Consider the following 14,324-nt stretch of genomic DNA (forward strand, 5'->3'; position numbering starts at 1 on the left):
AAGTTTTTCAGTGGGTTCCTGTCTTAGACTAAATCAAAACACTTAAAATAACACAGGAGACTTTGTTTTATAACTTCCTTTCTATTTATCTTTCTTATTTTCAGTTTTGATCTTTCTCCAGCACATCCCCTTTCTCCCACTAGGCATAAGGTGTAGTTTCAGAACACAATGTGGTATTCCATTCACCTGTTTTTGAACTTATCTTTCTCTCTGCCTAGAATATCAATATTCTGCTTTTCCTTTTTCTACTCTCCTCAGTCACCTTCTCCCTGTTCAATGTTGGACGCATCTGTCCAGACTTACCTTTGCTACATCTTTGCCAACACACATCGTTAAAAAAAAGTAATGTCATCTTCTGAGAGGTTAATTTCTGGTCCTTATGGCATTTAATGAAAAGTATTAATAATTGCTGATTTTCTTGTCATGTTTTCCACTAAACTATGTGCTCAAAGCATCTTGTGAACATTTCTGTTTATTCCGTATAATGCTTCTCTTGCTGGTGAGTTTACAAGAAGGCAAGTACATTTCAGTGGTGACAAAGGTAGTGAGAGAATTGCTACTTAGCTTAAAGGGTCAAGGCACACAGTAAATGAAGGTCAGATCCAAGTACAGGTAGTGAGGCTTGCCCTGATCCACAGTAACAGCCTAAACTCCTGCTCAATCAGGGCCATATGCTGTGATCAAAATGGCATTGACTTGAATTTCAGGAGACCTGGGCCTTAGTTCTGGCTCTGATACTAACTAGTTGCATGATCTTGTTAAGTCCTTTTCTTTTCCTGAGCCCATTCAAGTATAAAATGGATTTCAGGTAAATGAAATCACAAAATGCAAAACCACAGACAAAAGAAGACTGCTGTATCTTCTTGTCTCTTCCTCAGTCTTCCCTTTGTCTATACTGTCTCATTCTTTCCTTGGCTGTGGAAGGTGGAAAGATAATTTCTATTTGCCCGGCATAATCCCCATTTTCTAAGTTGTAGTTCAAATGGATCACCAAGGCTACTTCCAACGCTGCCAAGGCACACAACTTCAGGTGTCAACATTCACATCAACAGCAATGTAAGCATTGTTTTTGAGGATGTGCAGAGAAGAGGAGGTCCCGGCTTCATCCACACTACTTTACACAGTCCTTCTGGTAGAAAGAGCCTCTAGTAATTATACTGTATAGCATTTTCAGAAATATTGTCTTACGTAAGTCTTATATAGAGAGATGATGTCCACAAGATTCATCCATGCCATCACATATTGCAAGGCTTCCTTTCTTTTAAAGGCTGAATAATATTTCACTGTATATATATGTCACATTTTCTTTATCCATTCATCCACTGATGGACATTAAGTTTCTTTCCACATCTTAGTCACTGGGAATAGTGCTGCAGTGAAAATAGGAGTGCTAATGTCTCTTCAGGATCCTGATTTCAATTCTTTTGGATAAATACCCAGAAATAGGATTGCTACATCATATGGTAGTTCCACTTTTTATTTTTGTAGGAAACTTAGTAAGATTTTCCATAGCCTTTGCACCATGTTACATTCCTACCAACAGTGTACAGAAGTTCCAGTTACTCTACATCCTTGCCAACACCTATCTTTTTTTCTCACTAATAGCCATCCTAACACGTTTAAGGTAATATTCATTGCGATTTTGATTTGCATTTTCTTGACGATTAGTGATATTGAGAATCTTTTGATATACCTGTTGGGCACTTGTATGTCTTCTTTCAATAAATGATAATTCCAAAATATATAAGAAATGTCTTCAACTTAATAACAAAACAAACAAATAGATCATCCAATTAAAAAATGGGCAAAGGTTGACAACCATCCCTTTGAGATGTAATTATCAAGGAAGATAGAACCTTTCTCTTCCAGTCTCCGTGGGCAGGTGGACGTCTAACTTAAGCACTTTGTTTTAACTTGCAAAACCACTTCCTGTCTTAAAAATATGAGAAGTTTATTTTTTTCTTTGCATAAAGCCACTTGACTGACACAGATGGCCACTCCAATTACCAGGCAAGTCTAGGGTGAACTGTGAGCCACAGATGATTCTGTTAAGTCTTCTTACTTGAGGACAAAGTATTATTTATTTGACAACAGCCATGTAATGGGTTGTATCTGCTTGGCTACGTGCAAGGGTAAGATTTCGTTCTGTCTTTGCAATCTGTTTAGTGGATGTTCTGTAATGCATATCATAGTCTGCTTCAATGCTTATTCAAAAATAAAACTGCTTTCTTTCTTTTGCACCTTTGTGGAGTGATTTCCTGGGGTGGGAGGAGATTTTGTTTTTAATTATATTTTCCCAACAGAGGCAAAACAATGTTGGTAAGAATTGTAAATGAGGTGGAAAAATATTCACATTTTCATGGTGTGCTCCCACTGTCCCTCCGCCTTGTCTAATCTCTTCCTACACTTCACATCTGACAGTCCCTCTTCAGAATTTATTTTGATATAAAAATAACTGTGTCCAGTATCATCATCTATAAAATGGGGAATAATGAAAGATCTTATATCATAGGATGAAACGATTTAATATCCATAAGTGCTAAGGATTCTGTCTGCTATGTAGTAATACCTACATATATTTGTTGTTATTGGTAATATTATCATACAGAACCATCTTACATCAAAGAGAAGACTGCAGCTACCCAACTTACATAGGTTCCACCAAGCGCAAAACAGATAGTGCTTTGAGTTACCCACCATTTGGGGGTATCTCAAACTAGTTTTCTTCTTTGTCTTGTGCTCTGAATGAACATTTCCCCCAGTCCCTCCTGTCTCTTCTGCTGCCACCAGCAGGGTTGACCAAAAAAATGAACTTCCACCTCTAGATATGGTCACTTCACAAAGAGAATAAATACTGGCCTGTGCTACCTCAGATCTGGTAAAAGAAACAAAAAGAACAACAAAATATAAAAACTTTCTCCTTGGCTCTGCCTCTTATAAGCATGATAAAGGTCAAGTGGTTTAAATGTCAACACAGGAAACAAATAGAAAGGGCTGTGAATTTGACATTTTTGAGCATGGTGGAAATCATGAGGAAAGGTGTGGGTCATCCTTCCTCGGAACTTGGAGGAAGATTAAAACCTCTTTCCAAGCAGACACTAAATGAGAAGGTGGCAAGTGAAGAAAGCTGTTGGCTGGGAGTCAAGGTCCTCTTTCAATAGAAAAGGTGCCTGTTTGACTTCATTTCATGTTGCCATAACAATACCACAGATACGGCAATTTTTAAAGGAGAGAAATTTATTTCTTACAATTCTGGAAGCTGGCAAATCCAAGGTTAAAAGCCCGCATCTGGTGAGGGCCTCCTTGTAGCATCACCCTATGGTGGAAGATGGAGGGGGAAGAGCACGAGAGAGCAAGAAACAAGACACAGCCAAACTTGGTTTTATAAAAAGCTCACTTGAGATAATGAATCCTCTCCCACATGGATTAATAGTGACATTAATCCATTTACGAGGACAGAGCCCTCATGACCTAATCACCTCTCAAAGGTTTGACCTCTCAGCACTGCACTGGGGATTGAGGTTCCAATATATCAACTTTGCAGGATTCATTCAAACCACAGCAGTGCCCTTGTGCTAATTACAGAAAGGCACTCACCTTATGTGAATGAATTAGAAAAAATTGGAAGTCGCTCTTAGAAGATGAATGCCCTAGAGTTTTTGGATGGCAAGCTCAGTAGGGTGGGATTCTAATTCCCATTTGCCTGCTCAGCTGGGTGTCTCTGGGCAATGCACGGGCTGCACAATGCTACACGGTGGCTGGCTGAGTGCTGCTACCACTTCCTATCCACTACTAACAAGTAGTAGTTAATACCTGGGACTTGAAACGACATTATAATGGAAGATCATTAATCTCCAGGAAATAATTACAGACTCTGAACAAGGGAGAAGTGGGACTATTTCCCAGCAGAACTGAACAAAATATCCCACTTAGCTCTGACTTTGATTGTGGTGAGTGAACTTCCGCCTTCCATATTTATCACACAGGCTTTAATATTGGCAGTACTGAGCTGTTGCTATAGCTCTCCCCTCTTCTTGAGATTTCTTAAAGGGTAATAGAGGAGTGGATTGAGAGAAATAGGTTGTAGCTTTGTGAAAAGATGGTTAAACAAATGCACAGGACATTGGAAAAATTTGGGAACTACTGTGACCCCTTCCTCAGCCAAAGACTGTGTCAGGAAAGAAGAGATCTCTTATTTTTCTAGGTAATTATAGAAAAAAATTCTACAAAATATTTTCCTAATTTACTTGAGAGAAAAAGTGTATTTAATTTATAAATTTATTCTATTTCATTGATTATGATAAACTATCTTTTGTAAGACTCATAATTATTTTACATTTTCACTTAAGGAGGCAAATAAAGACAACTAAATTGGCTGACACCATGAATTTTAAGGCACAACCTAATTTCAGAGATGTTAAAATGTGGAAAAATGTGTGCCTTAGAATCAATAAAATACAGCATTTTAAAACATACAGGTAATGGTTTAAATGCTGTAATGAAGCCCCATCACAGGCAGAAAACGGAATCTAGTTAGGTACTGGAAATGTGTGACTCCTAGCAATACTTTCTCCCTAGCAAATCAATTCTGATATTTTAAAATACTAACCTTTAGACAAAGTTGGGACAGGTTTGTGAGAGGAACTTGTGTTCTGGGCGTTGCATAGATTGCCCAGAAGTGTATAACCATATAAATCCTGCACACAGCCTGCTTTGTGGAACATCTTGGCATTTTTCTTGTGCAAGCCTGACATCTGCTGGACAAACGACACTTAAGCAAAGTGCTGCATTTTAGAGTATATTCAGTTCTTGGCAAGAACCTACTTGTGGAGTGAGTATACACTACACATTTTCTGAGAAGAATTTGCATGTAATTTTTATCTTTCTTCTTTTATAGGTAAGGTGTTTTTTCCTTCTGTCTTCTTTTATGATTTTTCCCTTTATTTTTGATTTTCTGTAGTTTAAAAGTTACATGCTTAGGTGTAGATTTTTGGTTTTTTTTTTTTTTTTTTTTTTTTTTTTTGCGTTTATTCTTTTCAGTGTTCTCTGAGCTTTCTGGATCTGTGGTTTGGTATCTGACATTCATTTGGGGGAAATTCTCAATTGTTATTGTTTCAAATATTTCTTTTATTCCTTTCTCTCTTTCTTCTCCTTCTGGAATTTCCATTATGCATATGTTACACCTTTTGTAACTGTCCCCTTTCTTGGATATTCTCTTCTATTTTTTTTCAGTCTTCTTCTCTTAGCTTTTAAGTTTTGGTGATTTTTATAGCTATAGTCTCAAGCTCAGAGATTCTTTCCTCAGCCATGTCCAGTCCACCAATAAGCCCATCAAAGGCATTCTTCATTTCTGTGACACCATTTTTTATCTCTAGCACTTATTTTTTATTCTAAGGATTTCCATCTCTCTGCTCATCTGTTCTTACACACAGACTACTTTATCCATTAGAACCCTTATCATTTGAGTTGTTTTAAATTTCCAGTTTGCTAATCCTAACATCCCTGTCATATCTGAGACTGGTTTTAATGTTTTCTCTGTTTCTTCAACCTGTTTTTGCCTTTTACTATTTTTTTTTAATAACTAGACACGATGTACTGAGTAAAAGAAATTGATGTAAATAGGCTTTTAGTAATGTGGTGGTAAGGTTTAGGGAGAAAGGAAGTGTTCCATGGTCTTATGGTTAGGTCTGAGTCTTCCAGTGAGCCTGTGCCTCTGGATTGTGACTCTCATCTGTGCTTCTCAGTCCTCTCTGTCCCCTTTGATGGGACGGGTTGGCTAGAGTAGGCTGGAGTTGCATGTTTCCCTTCCTTCAGGTCGGTTAGTCTCTGATAAAACCTCATCTGGTTAGGTTTTTGGTATCTAGTTTCTCCCGAGGGAAGACTTTGTTAAGAGGAATACAATGCTCTGGTGCATTTCAAAATGGTTCCTTTCTCCCGTCCCCTGTTGGAAACACTAGGGGATTTTTCTCCAGTATTTCCTGTGAGAACCTGGTTGAGCTCCTAGAAGTAAGACTCCCAGAAATAAGGGGCCTCCCAATGACTGGGTCTCCCTAGAGTTTTTATTTCTCAGACTGGTCCATGCTGAGCATCCAGTAATTCCTCGGTTATTGTCCGGGTTCTCTACTGTGGTTCTGATTGCTGGGGGAGTTTATGCTTTGAGGTTTTTGCTCCGATAAGTCATAAGTCTTTGTATTTGCCCATTCTCTAATTTGAGGGGAAGTGGTTTGCCCTGTGACCCACTTCTCTGATGGGTCTAGAACGGTTACTAATTTTTCAGTCTGTTCAGCTTTTTACTTATTGTTTGGGCAGAGTGGCCACTTCCAACTCCTGACGTGCCAAACCAGCAACTGAAACCATCTGAAACTTCCTGAAGTGCGCATGACATATTGATGCCTTCTGCTATTTACCTCTTTTGTGGGTGACTAAGTATATACATATGATTCATATACCCTGAGATGTTGGTAGTAGGTAAGAGAGAAAGAAGAGTTTTAGATTCCTAAAACCACAGAGAATTAGAATTAAAACAGTTAGAGTTGTAAATATATTTGTGTGTCTGAGCAAGTACCACTGATATTTTGGAGTATTAACCAAGAAAACAATTGGACTAGAAAATGCAGAAAATGGTACCCAGATGTCCAAAACAAAGGAATCTCTAAGCAAGGTTTATTTACTTAATTCAATAAAGATTTTAATTTATACTATCTGGGGAAAACACCATTATCCCTTATGTCATTTTCTTTGTGGTTGTAGTAGATGGGTGGTTAAAACTACAGGAAGACTACTTTTCATTAGTTTAAATAATAAATTACTGGCCAAACTATTTAAAGGTATAAGAGATTCCTCTGAAAGAAAATTAATACTGAAAAACTCATATCTGGAGGAAAGAAATTTTAGTTGTAATAAATAACAGTGTGAAATTCATTTCCTGCTTTGACAAGGGGAGGGAGAGCTATGCTCATCAGACCGTAGTTGCAGAAAGGAGATCAGACCCTAAATGAGCATAACTGGGAGGTACATTGAGGAGTCTGCCGAGTCCAATGATGTGGGCTGATTAGAACATAGCTGAAAGCAGGTGTTGGGATATTGATTGCCATGGCTGGTCCTCACCTGTTACAAAACTTCTACTACAATGCGTTTCAAACTTCAATATGCAATGAATTATCTAACCTAAAGATCTTGGTAAAACTGTGATTCATTACGTCTGGGGTAGGGGCTGACAGTCCACATTTCTAACAGAATCCCAGGGGATGCTGATGCTGCTTGTATCTGTAGACTACATTTTGAATATTAAAGTTCTACACAATGTCTCAGGAACAGCATTTCTCAGACTGTGATTACCAGACCAGCAGCAATAGCATCACCTGAGAACTTCTTAGAAATGCAAATTCTTTGGTTCTATCCAGGCCAACTCAATCAGACACTCTGGGAGTTGGGATCCAGTCATTTGTATTTTAACAAGCCCTCCACGTGATTGTGGTGGCTGCCAAAGCCTGAGCATCATTGATCTAGAGAAGTATTTTCCAGCCATAATAGAATCACCTGGAAGCTTAAAATAATTAGTCATTGGTTTCCAATTAAATCAGAACCACAGGATGTGGGACCCTTTATTATGGGTGTTTTTTTTTAAAACCTTCCTCATTTGATTACAATGTGCAGCCAGGTTTGAGAACTGCCTCAGAGAGGCCCACTTACTTCACGAGTCTTTGCCAGCAAAAGCCTGGTGGTGGGGCGGGTGCCTCTGTCTGCTGGGCCAGCGACTCTGACTCTCCTCCTCTTCACTGTTGCTTTGCACCTGTAACCAAGATCCCACAGACCTCAGCCAGAGCCAAGGGGGAAAGGGGGTAAGGAAAGGTGCAGGTGGCAGGTAGCTGTAGGGGAAGGAGGCTGAGTGTATTTGAGAGACACCCTCTTCTGTGGTGTCAGGGACACAGTAATAAGGAAGGCAGGAGCTGAGGTGTGGCTCTACATTCAAGGAGAGGTGACATACATGCAAATGATATTTCAAATAATCACGGCTTCTTTTGTGGCAAGGATTAAAAAGCTTTTTAAAGAGATCCCAATACCTCATGGAAGTACCTTCCATAGACCCAGGCAAGAGGAGTTCTGAGTTTTAGAGGGTCAGAAGAGTTGGTGGACTTAGACAATGTAAAGAGTTGGTGGACTTAGAGAATGTGCCCATGTGTCCTGCACTATTCGTTTTAGAACGTTCTTTGGTTACCCAGAATCACAAGGTTTGCTGGTCAAATGGCCCCAAGCCGGTTGCAGGAACGTGCGCTGGTTTTGACTGATGACTGTTCTCTCAAGGGCTGACCTCTCCAGTATTGTATGCAACCTAGGCCCGAATGATGACTGATGGCTGTTTGTGTAGGTGGGAGCTTGTGGCATTTGGATGTGCAGGCTCGGGTGACCAAACATGGGCATGCAAGGTCCCTGATGGTATAGGACAGGTCTGGGCATGGGAAGAGAAGGGGACAGGTCAGGAGCTGGGGAGTGGTTCTGCTCACACTGTCACGTTCTAGCACAGAAGTCCTAAGAGTCTGAGAATCCTAGATTGAAATCTGGACTTCTAGGTCTTTATGGTTAGATATTTGTCAAGGTAAGGGAGAATTTATTTTATTTAAGAGTGGTTAGCTTTGTGTAAAACTGCTCTCCATTTGTAATCTTATGAGGACCACAGCAAATAGTAATGACAGGTGTACTTAATGAGAACATTAAATGGCAATCAGATCAGGTAAGTATTACCAAAGGAGCTCTGAAAACTTGACTGCTCTTAGGAAACCAGGCCTCTTTCTCTTTCTCCCTGTATATTAAACCTGAATTCAAATCAGAAAGTAAATATCTGGCTAGGACAGGAAGCCTGGATTTTTTTTCCCCCAAGGGTCCTAACCCTTCATCTTCTGGGAAAGAATCTACAGCCTTTCTCTGCCAGTCTCTCCCTCACCTCCAACCCACTTACCTCCTCCAAGTCAAAAGTGTCCTGTGGCTGCTGGCTTAAAGACCGACGCAGTTCTGGTCTGTCTACACTCTGCTTCCATTTCTGCTGGGTGATGGACAGGTCCAAGGACTTAACCTTCCTGCCCATGAGATTCTTCTGGAACAGGCTCTTTCTTGCTCTGCTCTTTCTTTTCCAGAAAGTCTCATCCTTGGCTGGATGGGTTTCCGTATTGGTGGCTGGTAGACTACACGGCTCTCTCCTTATCTGAGCTGGGTCTGTGCTCCACTGTGGATCTTCTATGGGCAGAGAATGTGTGCAACAGGGTACCTTGGGGTTCGAATCCAGAGTTTGCGACGGTGCTAGCACTGTGGACATCCCTTGCTGTGTTTCCTCTTTGCAGCAGAGGACACATGGATAGGGAGAAGTGGGCAGCTTTTCACCCTCAACAGGGGGCACAGGATCTTCCTGTGAGAATTGTCCCAAATCAGAGTCTTGCTGGAGGACCTGCTTCTCTTCTTTCACTTTGTCCATCACTTCCAACACAACTTGGTCCAAACTGTTCTTTCTGGGGGTGTTGTGGGGTGGTGGTGGCCGATCTCGGGGGCATGTGTACAGACACATCTTGGAGATGGCTTTCCGAAGGCGGTCTCTGGGTGAGTGGGGTTCAGGCTCTCGGGACAGAATCCTGATGGATGGCACATCAGTTGGATGGTTGCAATTCCAGAACATGTGGGATGGTGTGAACTTTTGGACGGGTGTCTTAGATACGTAGGAGTAGAGACAGAAGAAGGCATCAGCTGTGACAGCCAGTGTTTGCACCTGCTTAAACCTGCCTGGGTAAAAGAGTTAAAGATGGTGAGTCTGGGGTTCAGCAGCAAATTTTCTTAAATCATTCCCTTCAGAAGGCTCCCCAAAGCTCAAAATTCAAGGAGAAGCTTCCAATTTTCCTACTAGTGTTTCTCCCTTTTAGATTTCTAACACCCAGGGTTCTTTTTCTTGAATTTCATGATTTCTTGGCACCCCATCCCGTGTAGATATTCCAACTGGGAAATAAAAAAGAGGGATAAGATTTATAGACATCATGCTGATACGATTCACCAAAAGGCAAGAAGGCCTAAAGGAAGCAGTAATGGCCTGAAGTCTCTTGAAGGCTATTTCTTTAAGAGAAAGAATCAGACAGAGTTCTCCACCTTCAATGAAGACGACATAAGAGGAAATAGACACAATAGGCAAAGGGTCAAAGCTAACCAAGAGAAAGCAGGATTTGAAGTCACTGAGTCCTGCTGTGAAAATCTAAAGGGTAAGGGAAATAGAGCAGGGGTCTGGGAGGGGTACTCACTGGCCAGCATGAGGCAGGGGTCTTCCATTTCAATCCTCCGCACCTGGGACTTCAGGAAGAGCTGGAAATCAATGCCCTTGGCCTGAGAGGGGGTGGTGAAAAATCGGGCGGGTATCCGAGAAGTGTCTTTGTGATCCTCTTGGCAAAAGCCCAGACTGAAGAGGACATCTTCTGCATCTTCTTGCACTTTGTCGAGAATCTCTGAGATGCTGAAATGAGGGAGTTTGGGTAAATAAGGGACAATTTTGAGACATATGTTAATTCAGAACATCAGAATATCTAATAAAAGTGTCAGAAGACTGAAATTCTTTTCTGTTCATTTCTCTGCTTTTCACTGTGACTTTGAGAGAAGCTTTCACTTCTCTGAATCTAAATTACCTGTCTGAAACAGGGAAACTACAATCCAACCCTAGTTATAAAAACTGAATAAAACTTTAGAACAGTACTTTGAACAACTTATTGCAGATGGATAAAAATTTAAGTAAATATGAAAGGATTTTGAAAAATGAAGAGCAGTATAGATACAAATAAATTTCATGGCTGAATCATTAAGTGCTCAGTTCCCAAATTTGCCCTCCGACTTGCCCCAGTGGTTTTTGTGTGGGACGCCTAAGCAATGAATGTGTAAGAAACATAGAACCCCTGAAGGTCAACATTTTTATTCCTGACCTCAGGGCAAAAAGTAATCAATAAGTACATCCAAAACCTGATTTTGAGAGGTATGCTCCTTTCTAGCCTGTTTTCGGTACAGAAGTCCTGTGTCACAGAAAATCGCGTGCATGCACTCTCCCTGTATCGTATCAACCTGGATTTACGTCTAAATCGGAGTTCCACCAACCCGGGTGACACTAGAGCTTAGTAATTGTGTTTCAAACAGTGAGGCTAAGGGAAGCTATTGTTATTTGACGCTTTGAATAATCACTATCACTCTCTTCAGAAAGTATTCTGGGCTTTTTGATCAAATAGGGAACATCTTGTTTAGCTAATAGCTGGACAGTCAGAATCCCTGGATCTACTCTTGTGCTTGCCAGCTTTTATCTTCATGGTCCTAAGTTTCCCTATCTGTGAATTGTGGGCATAAAACTGGATCAGTGCTTCTCAACCATGGCTACATGTAATGGCCACTTTTGCAGGCTTTAAAAATGCATATATTTGAATCCCATCTCCAGACATTCTGATTAAATTGAACTAGGGTATGAACTAGGACTAAGGCTCAGTGAGGATAAATTACTAAACCTGGTCATGTGACAAAATTTAAGTCTCAGAACCAGGTCTCAAATTCAAATTTTGACTTCAAATTTCAGATACATTTCATTATATCATACTAGTTTTCCAGACTTTTCATCTTTTTTAAAGCGTTATTTGTGTGTATATTTTGCCCACCCTATTAAATCATTCAGCTCCTGGGGTCAAGCTATTTGTCTGCTTCATCTTTTCTTTTTTTATTTTTATTTTTATTTAAGTTCTGGGGTACATGTGCAGGATGTGCAGGTTTGTTACATAGGTAAACGTGTGCCATGGTGGTTTGCCGCACCTATCAACACATCACCTAGGTATTAAGCCCAGCATGCATTAGCTATTTTTCCTAATGATCTCCCTCTTCTCACCTGACCCCCTGACAGGTCCCAGTGTGTGTTGTTCCCCTCCCTGTGTCCATGTGTTCTCATTATTCAGCTCCTACTTAGACGTGAAAACATGTGGTGTTTGGTTTTCTGTTCCTGTGTTAGTTTGCTGAGGATAACCAGCTTCCACCTCCATCCATGTCCCTGCAAAGGACACGAACGTGTTCCTTTTTATGGCTGCCTAGTATTCGTGTATATGTACCACATTTTCTTTATCCAGTCTATCACTGATGGGCATTTGGGTTGGTTCCACGTCTTTGCTATTGTGAATAGTGCTGCTTCATCTTTTTCAAATTCCATACAGTCATTGCCTGGCCTGCATGTCTGAATGAATTAATATTTTATTGCTTCATTCAATCAGCAAATTAGTCAATTAATCAATGCATTGTTTACTGAGCATCTACTCTGAGTCTTGGAACTGTGATGGTACCAATACTGTACCTCCTGGGTACAAGTTTCAGTGGGAGGAGACACCTATATTTTACACATAGTTTTCAGCTCTGAGAAGACTCCTCTGCATCTTTCACAATTCTTGAAACAAATATGGTCACATTTTTCAAGTATGCAGTAAAAGTACATAAAAGCTCCAGTAAGATATCCGAGAAAAAAGAGGCCATGGCTCTTGGTTCTATTCTCCTATGCTTCTCATCTTCTCCACCCTTCCACCCTGCCAAACTTTAGTACCTACCTTGAACTAGTCTTGTTGGTCCCTGCAGTCATGCTGCTGGAAGCCAAACTACAGCCAAGATCAAGTAGCTGGAAAGGCCTGGCTGTCTCGAGGAAACTCCTGCAGAGATCAAAGCTGATGTCATACAAATCTTATTTCCAGTTTGCACCCTGGCTTCAAGGAATCCCTGCTGGGCTTATTCACCCCTTGATGGGTACCTTTTAGTCTATGTAGTTGTTGTTTGTTGGAAAGTCTCACTTTCTAATGTGAATCTTTAGGTCTTTATTTTAATCTCTTTGACCTACCCCAATTCACTGATTTTTAAAGGAGACATCATTTGCCCTGGTTGAACCTAACACTTACCTGGAGAAGAGTTTGCCATTGGCGGCCAGTAGTGTGGCTGGACAAGAAACAGACAAGCAAAGAACAAATTAGAAGGGAAAATGAAAATCACCTGCGTTGCCCCTCTGAACTTAAAATTCAGTCCCCTCCGTTTCCTTTTGTCACTGTGACAGACTAGCTGGACCCCATGAATTCTGTACTTCTTGGGGCCTCAAGATTACCTAACACAGTTCTGGAATAGGAACAGATATGCCAGAGAGTAACTGGCCTTAAGCCTCTGAACTTCTGACCCATGACTGATGTCTAGGCAAGAGCCCCTCTGTGCTAAAAAGGATAGAGTCATTTGGTCCTCCTGGCTAGTGTGCCTGTCCCCCTACACAAGTCTTTACAGGTCCCAGGAGACACTGGCAGGTTGCTGTGCTTTCATTCTTTACTGATGCCCTTCTCCTCCTGAAGTATCATCTCTATTTTACACCCAATGCACAAACTTGTTTGGAGTTTCTGTACAGGAAACAGTCTTAAAGATATCTGGGCAGCAAATGTTGTAGTAATTTTATATGTCATTGTCCCGGGGTCAAAGGAAAGTTCCAATGATGACCCAGTAGTAGTCATGATAGGCTGATGAGGAAGTGTTTCTGGGCATGTGATGCCTTCTGTATTTTACGTTAGATAATAATGAGACTGCTCTTTCCCTATAGATAAGACCCCAGGGATGGGCTGTTTCTTTTTGAAGTTTTGCACTTCCACCCTATCCAAAACTCATCCAATGTATATCCCGTTCTCATCCCAACCTCAGAGAACTGTGCCACTTACCCTCTGCTCCCAGGGTCAAGTCATCTTCAAAGCTGGTCCCATGGCTGCAGAAGCCTGTCCAATAATCAGGTGAGGGTCACAGAAAATAAGGATGGAACATAACGCATGCACACACACACACCCCTGCATACACGAACATCTTCATATGCCCTTAGACTAGACTTGCACAGCCACATAATCATACTAGATATCCACATGTTTGTCAAATTATTGTACATATACCACCTCAGAAGTCATATTCATTTTTGATTCAGAAAGAATCATACATACATTCACCTATAACCTTTCTCGTATATCACATAGTTATGTACACAATCCCCTGCCAAACAGCAAACACACGGGGGTGTGCACTCACACCCATATAAACACATATTATAAAATATATAAGAACTTTATAAAAGTTCTTATCCTACAGCAGTGGTTGTTATCTGAGCAACCCCTAGCAGAAGACAGCCTATGACTGTTAGTGAGCCTGTGGGCTCTGAGCCAGCATTTTCTTCTGGATTTCCTGAAGCCTTGTGACCACGAACAGTGTTTTGCAGCCAGTTTGAGAACACTCAGGTACTCTTTTGCATGCCTATACATGTACATGTACATAAACACTCA

General features: G+C 40.8%; 3 protein-coding genes across 26 annotated transcripts in view; 2 read left to right on the forward strand and 1 right to left on the reverse strand.

Moving 5' to 3' along the window:
- The window catches only part of BLOC1S1 (biogenesis of lysosomal organelles complex 1 subunit 1), a 1,086,347-nt gene that overhangs the window by 370,819 nt on the left and 701,204 nt on the right, over window positions 1-14,324 (forward strand). Inside the window, exon 1 of one of the 23 annotated variants that reach the window (XM_050748998.1) lies at window positions 6,142-6,145. The exons of 21 other annotated variants lie outside the window; for them this stretch is intronic. The gene's annotated coding sequence lies outside the window, so the exon portion shown is untranslated. Of the gene's footprint in view, window positions 1-6,141; window positions 6,146-9,384; window positions 9,389-14,324 lie in introns of those variants that run through there. One more of the 23 variants, XM_050749015.1, reaches the window with a different exon arrangement.
- The window catches only part of TMT1B (thiol methyltransferase 1B), a 686,675-nt gene that overhangs the window by 4,084 nt on the left and 668,267 nt on the right, over window positions 1-14,324 (forward strand). The window lies entirely within an intron of this gene.
- TESPA1 (thymocyte expressed, positive selection associated 1) overlaps window positions 1-14,324 on the reverse strand; it is a 34,160-nt gene that overhangs the window by 3,125 nt on the left and 16,711 nt on the right. For both annotated transcript variants that reach the window (XM_050748886.1, XM_050748885.1), the window contains 6 exons: window positions 13,719-13,772; window positions 12,927-12,963; window positions 12,585-12,683; window positions 10,275-10,483; window positions 8,957-9,768; window positions 7,693-7,792 (listed from right to left, as the gene is read on the reverse strand). In XM_050748886.1, coding sequence (XP_050604843.1) covers window positions 7,694-7,792; window positions 8,957-9,768; window positions 10,275-10,483; window positions 12,585-12,683; window positions 12,927-12,963; window positions 13,719-13,772 — 1,310 coding nt within the window. In that variant the 3' untranslated portion in view covers window position 7,693. The remainder of the gene's footprint in view (window positions 1-7,692; window positions 7,793-8,956; window positions 9,769-10,274; window positions 10,484-12,584; window positions 12,684-12,926; window positions 12,964-13,718; window positions 13,773-14,324) is intronic.

This window comes from Macaca thibetana, chromosome 11, assembly GCF_024542745.1.
Source record: "Macaca thibetana thibetana isolate TM-01 chromosome 11, ASM2454274v1, whole genome shotgun sequence".
Taxonomy (NCBI): domain Eukaryota; kingdom Metazoa; phylum Chordata; class Mammalia; order Primates; family Cercopithecidae; genus Macaca; species Macaca thibetana.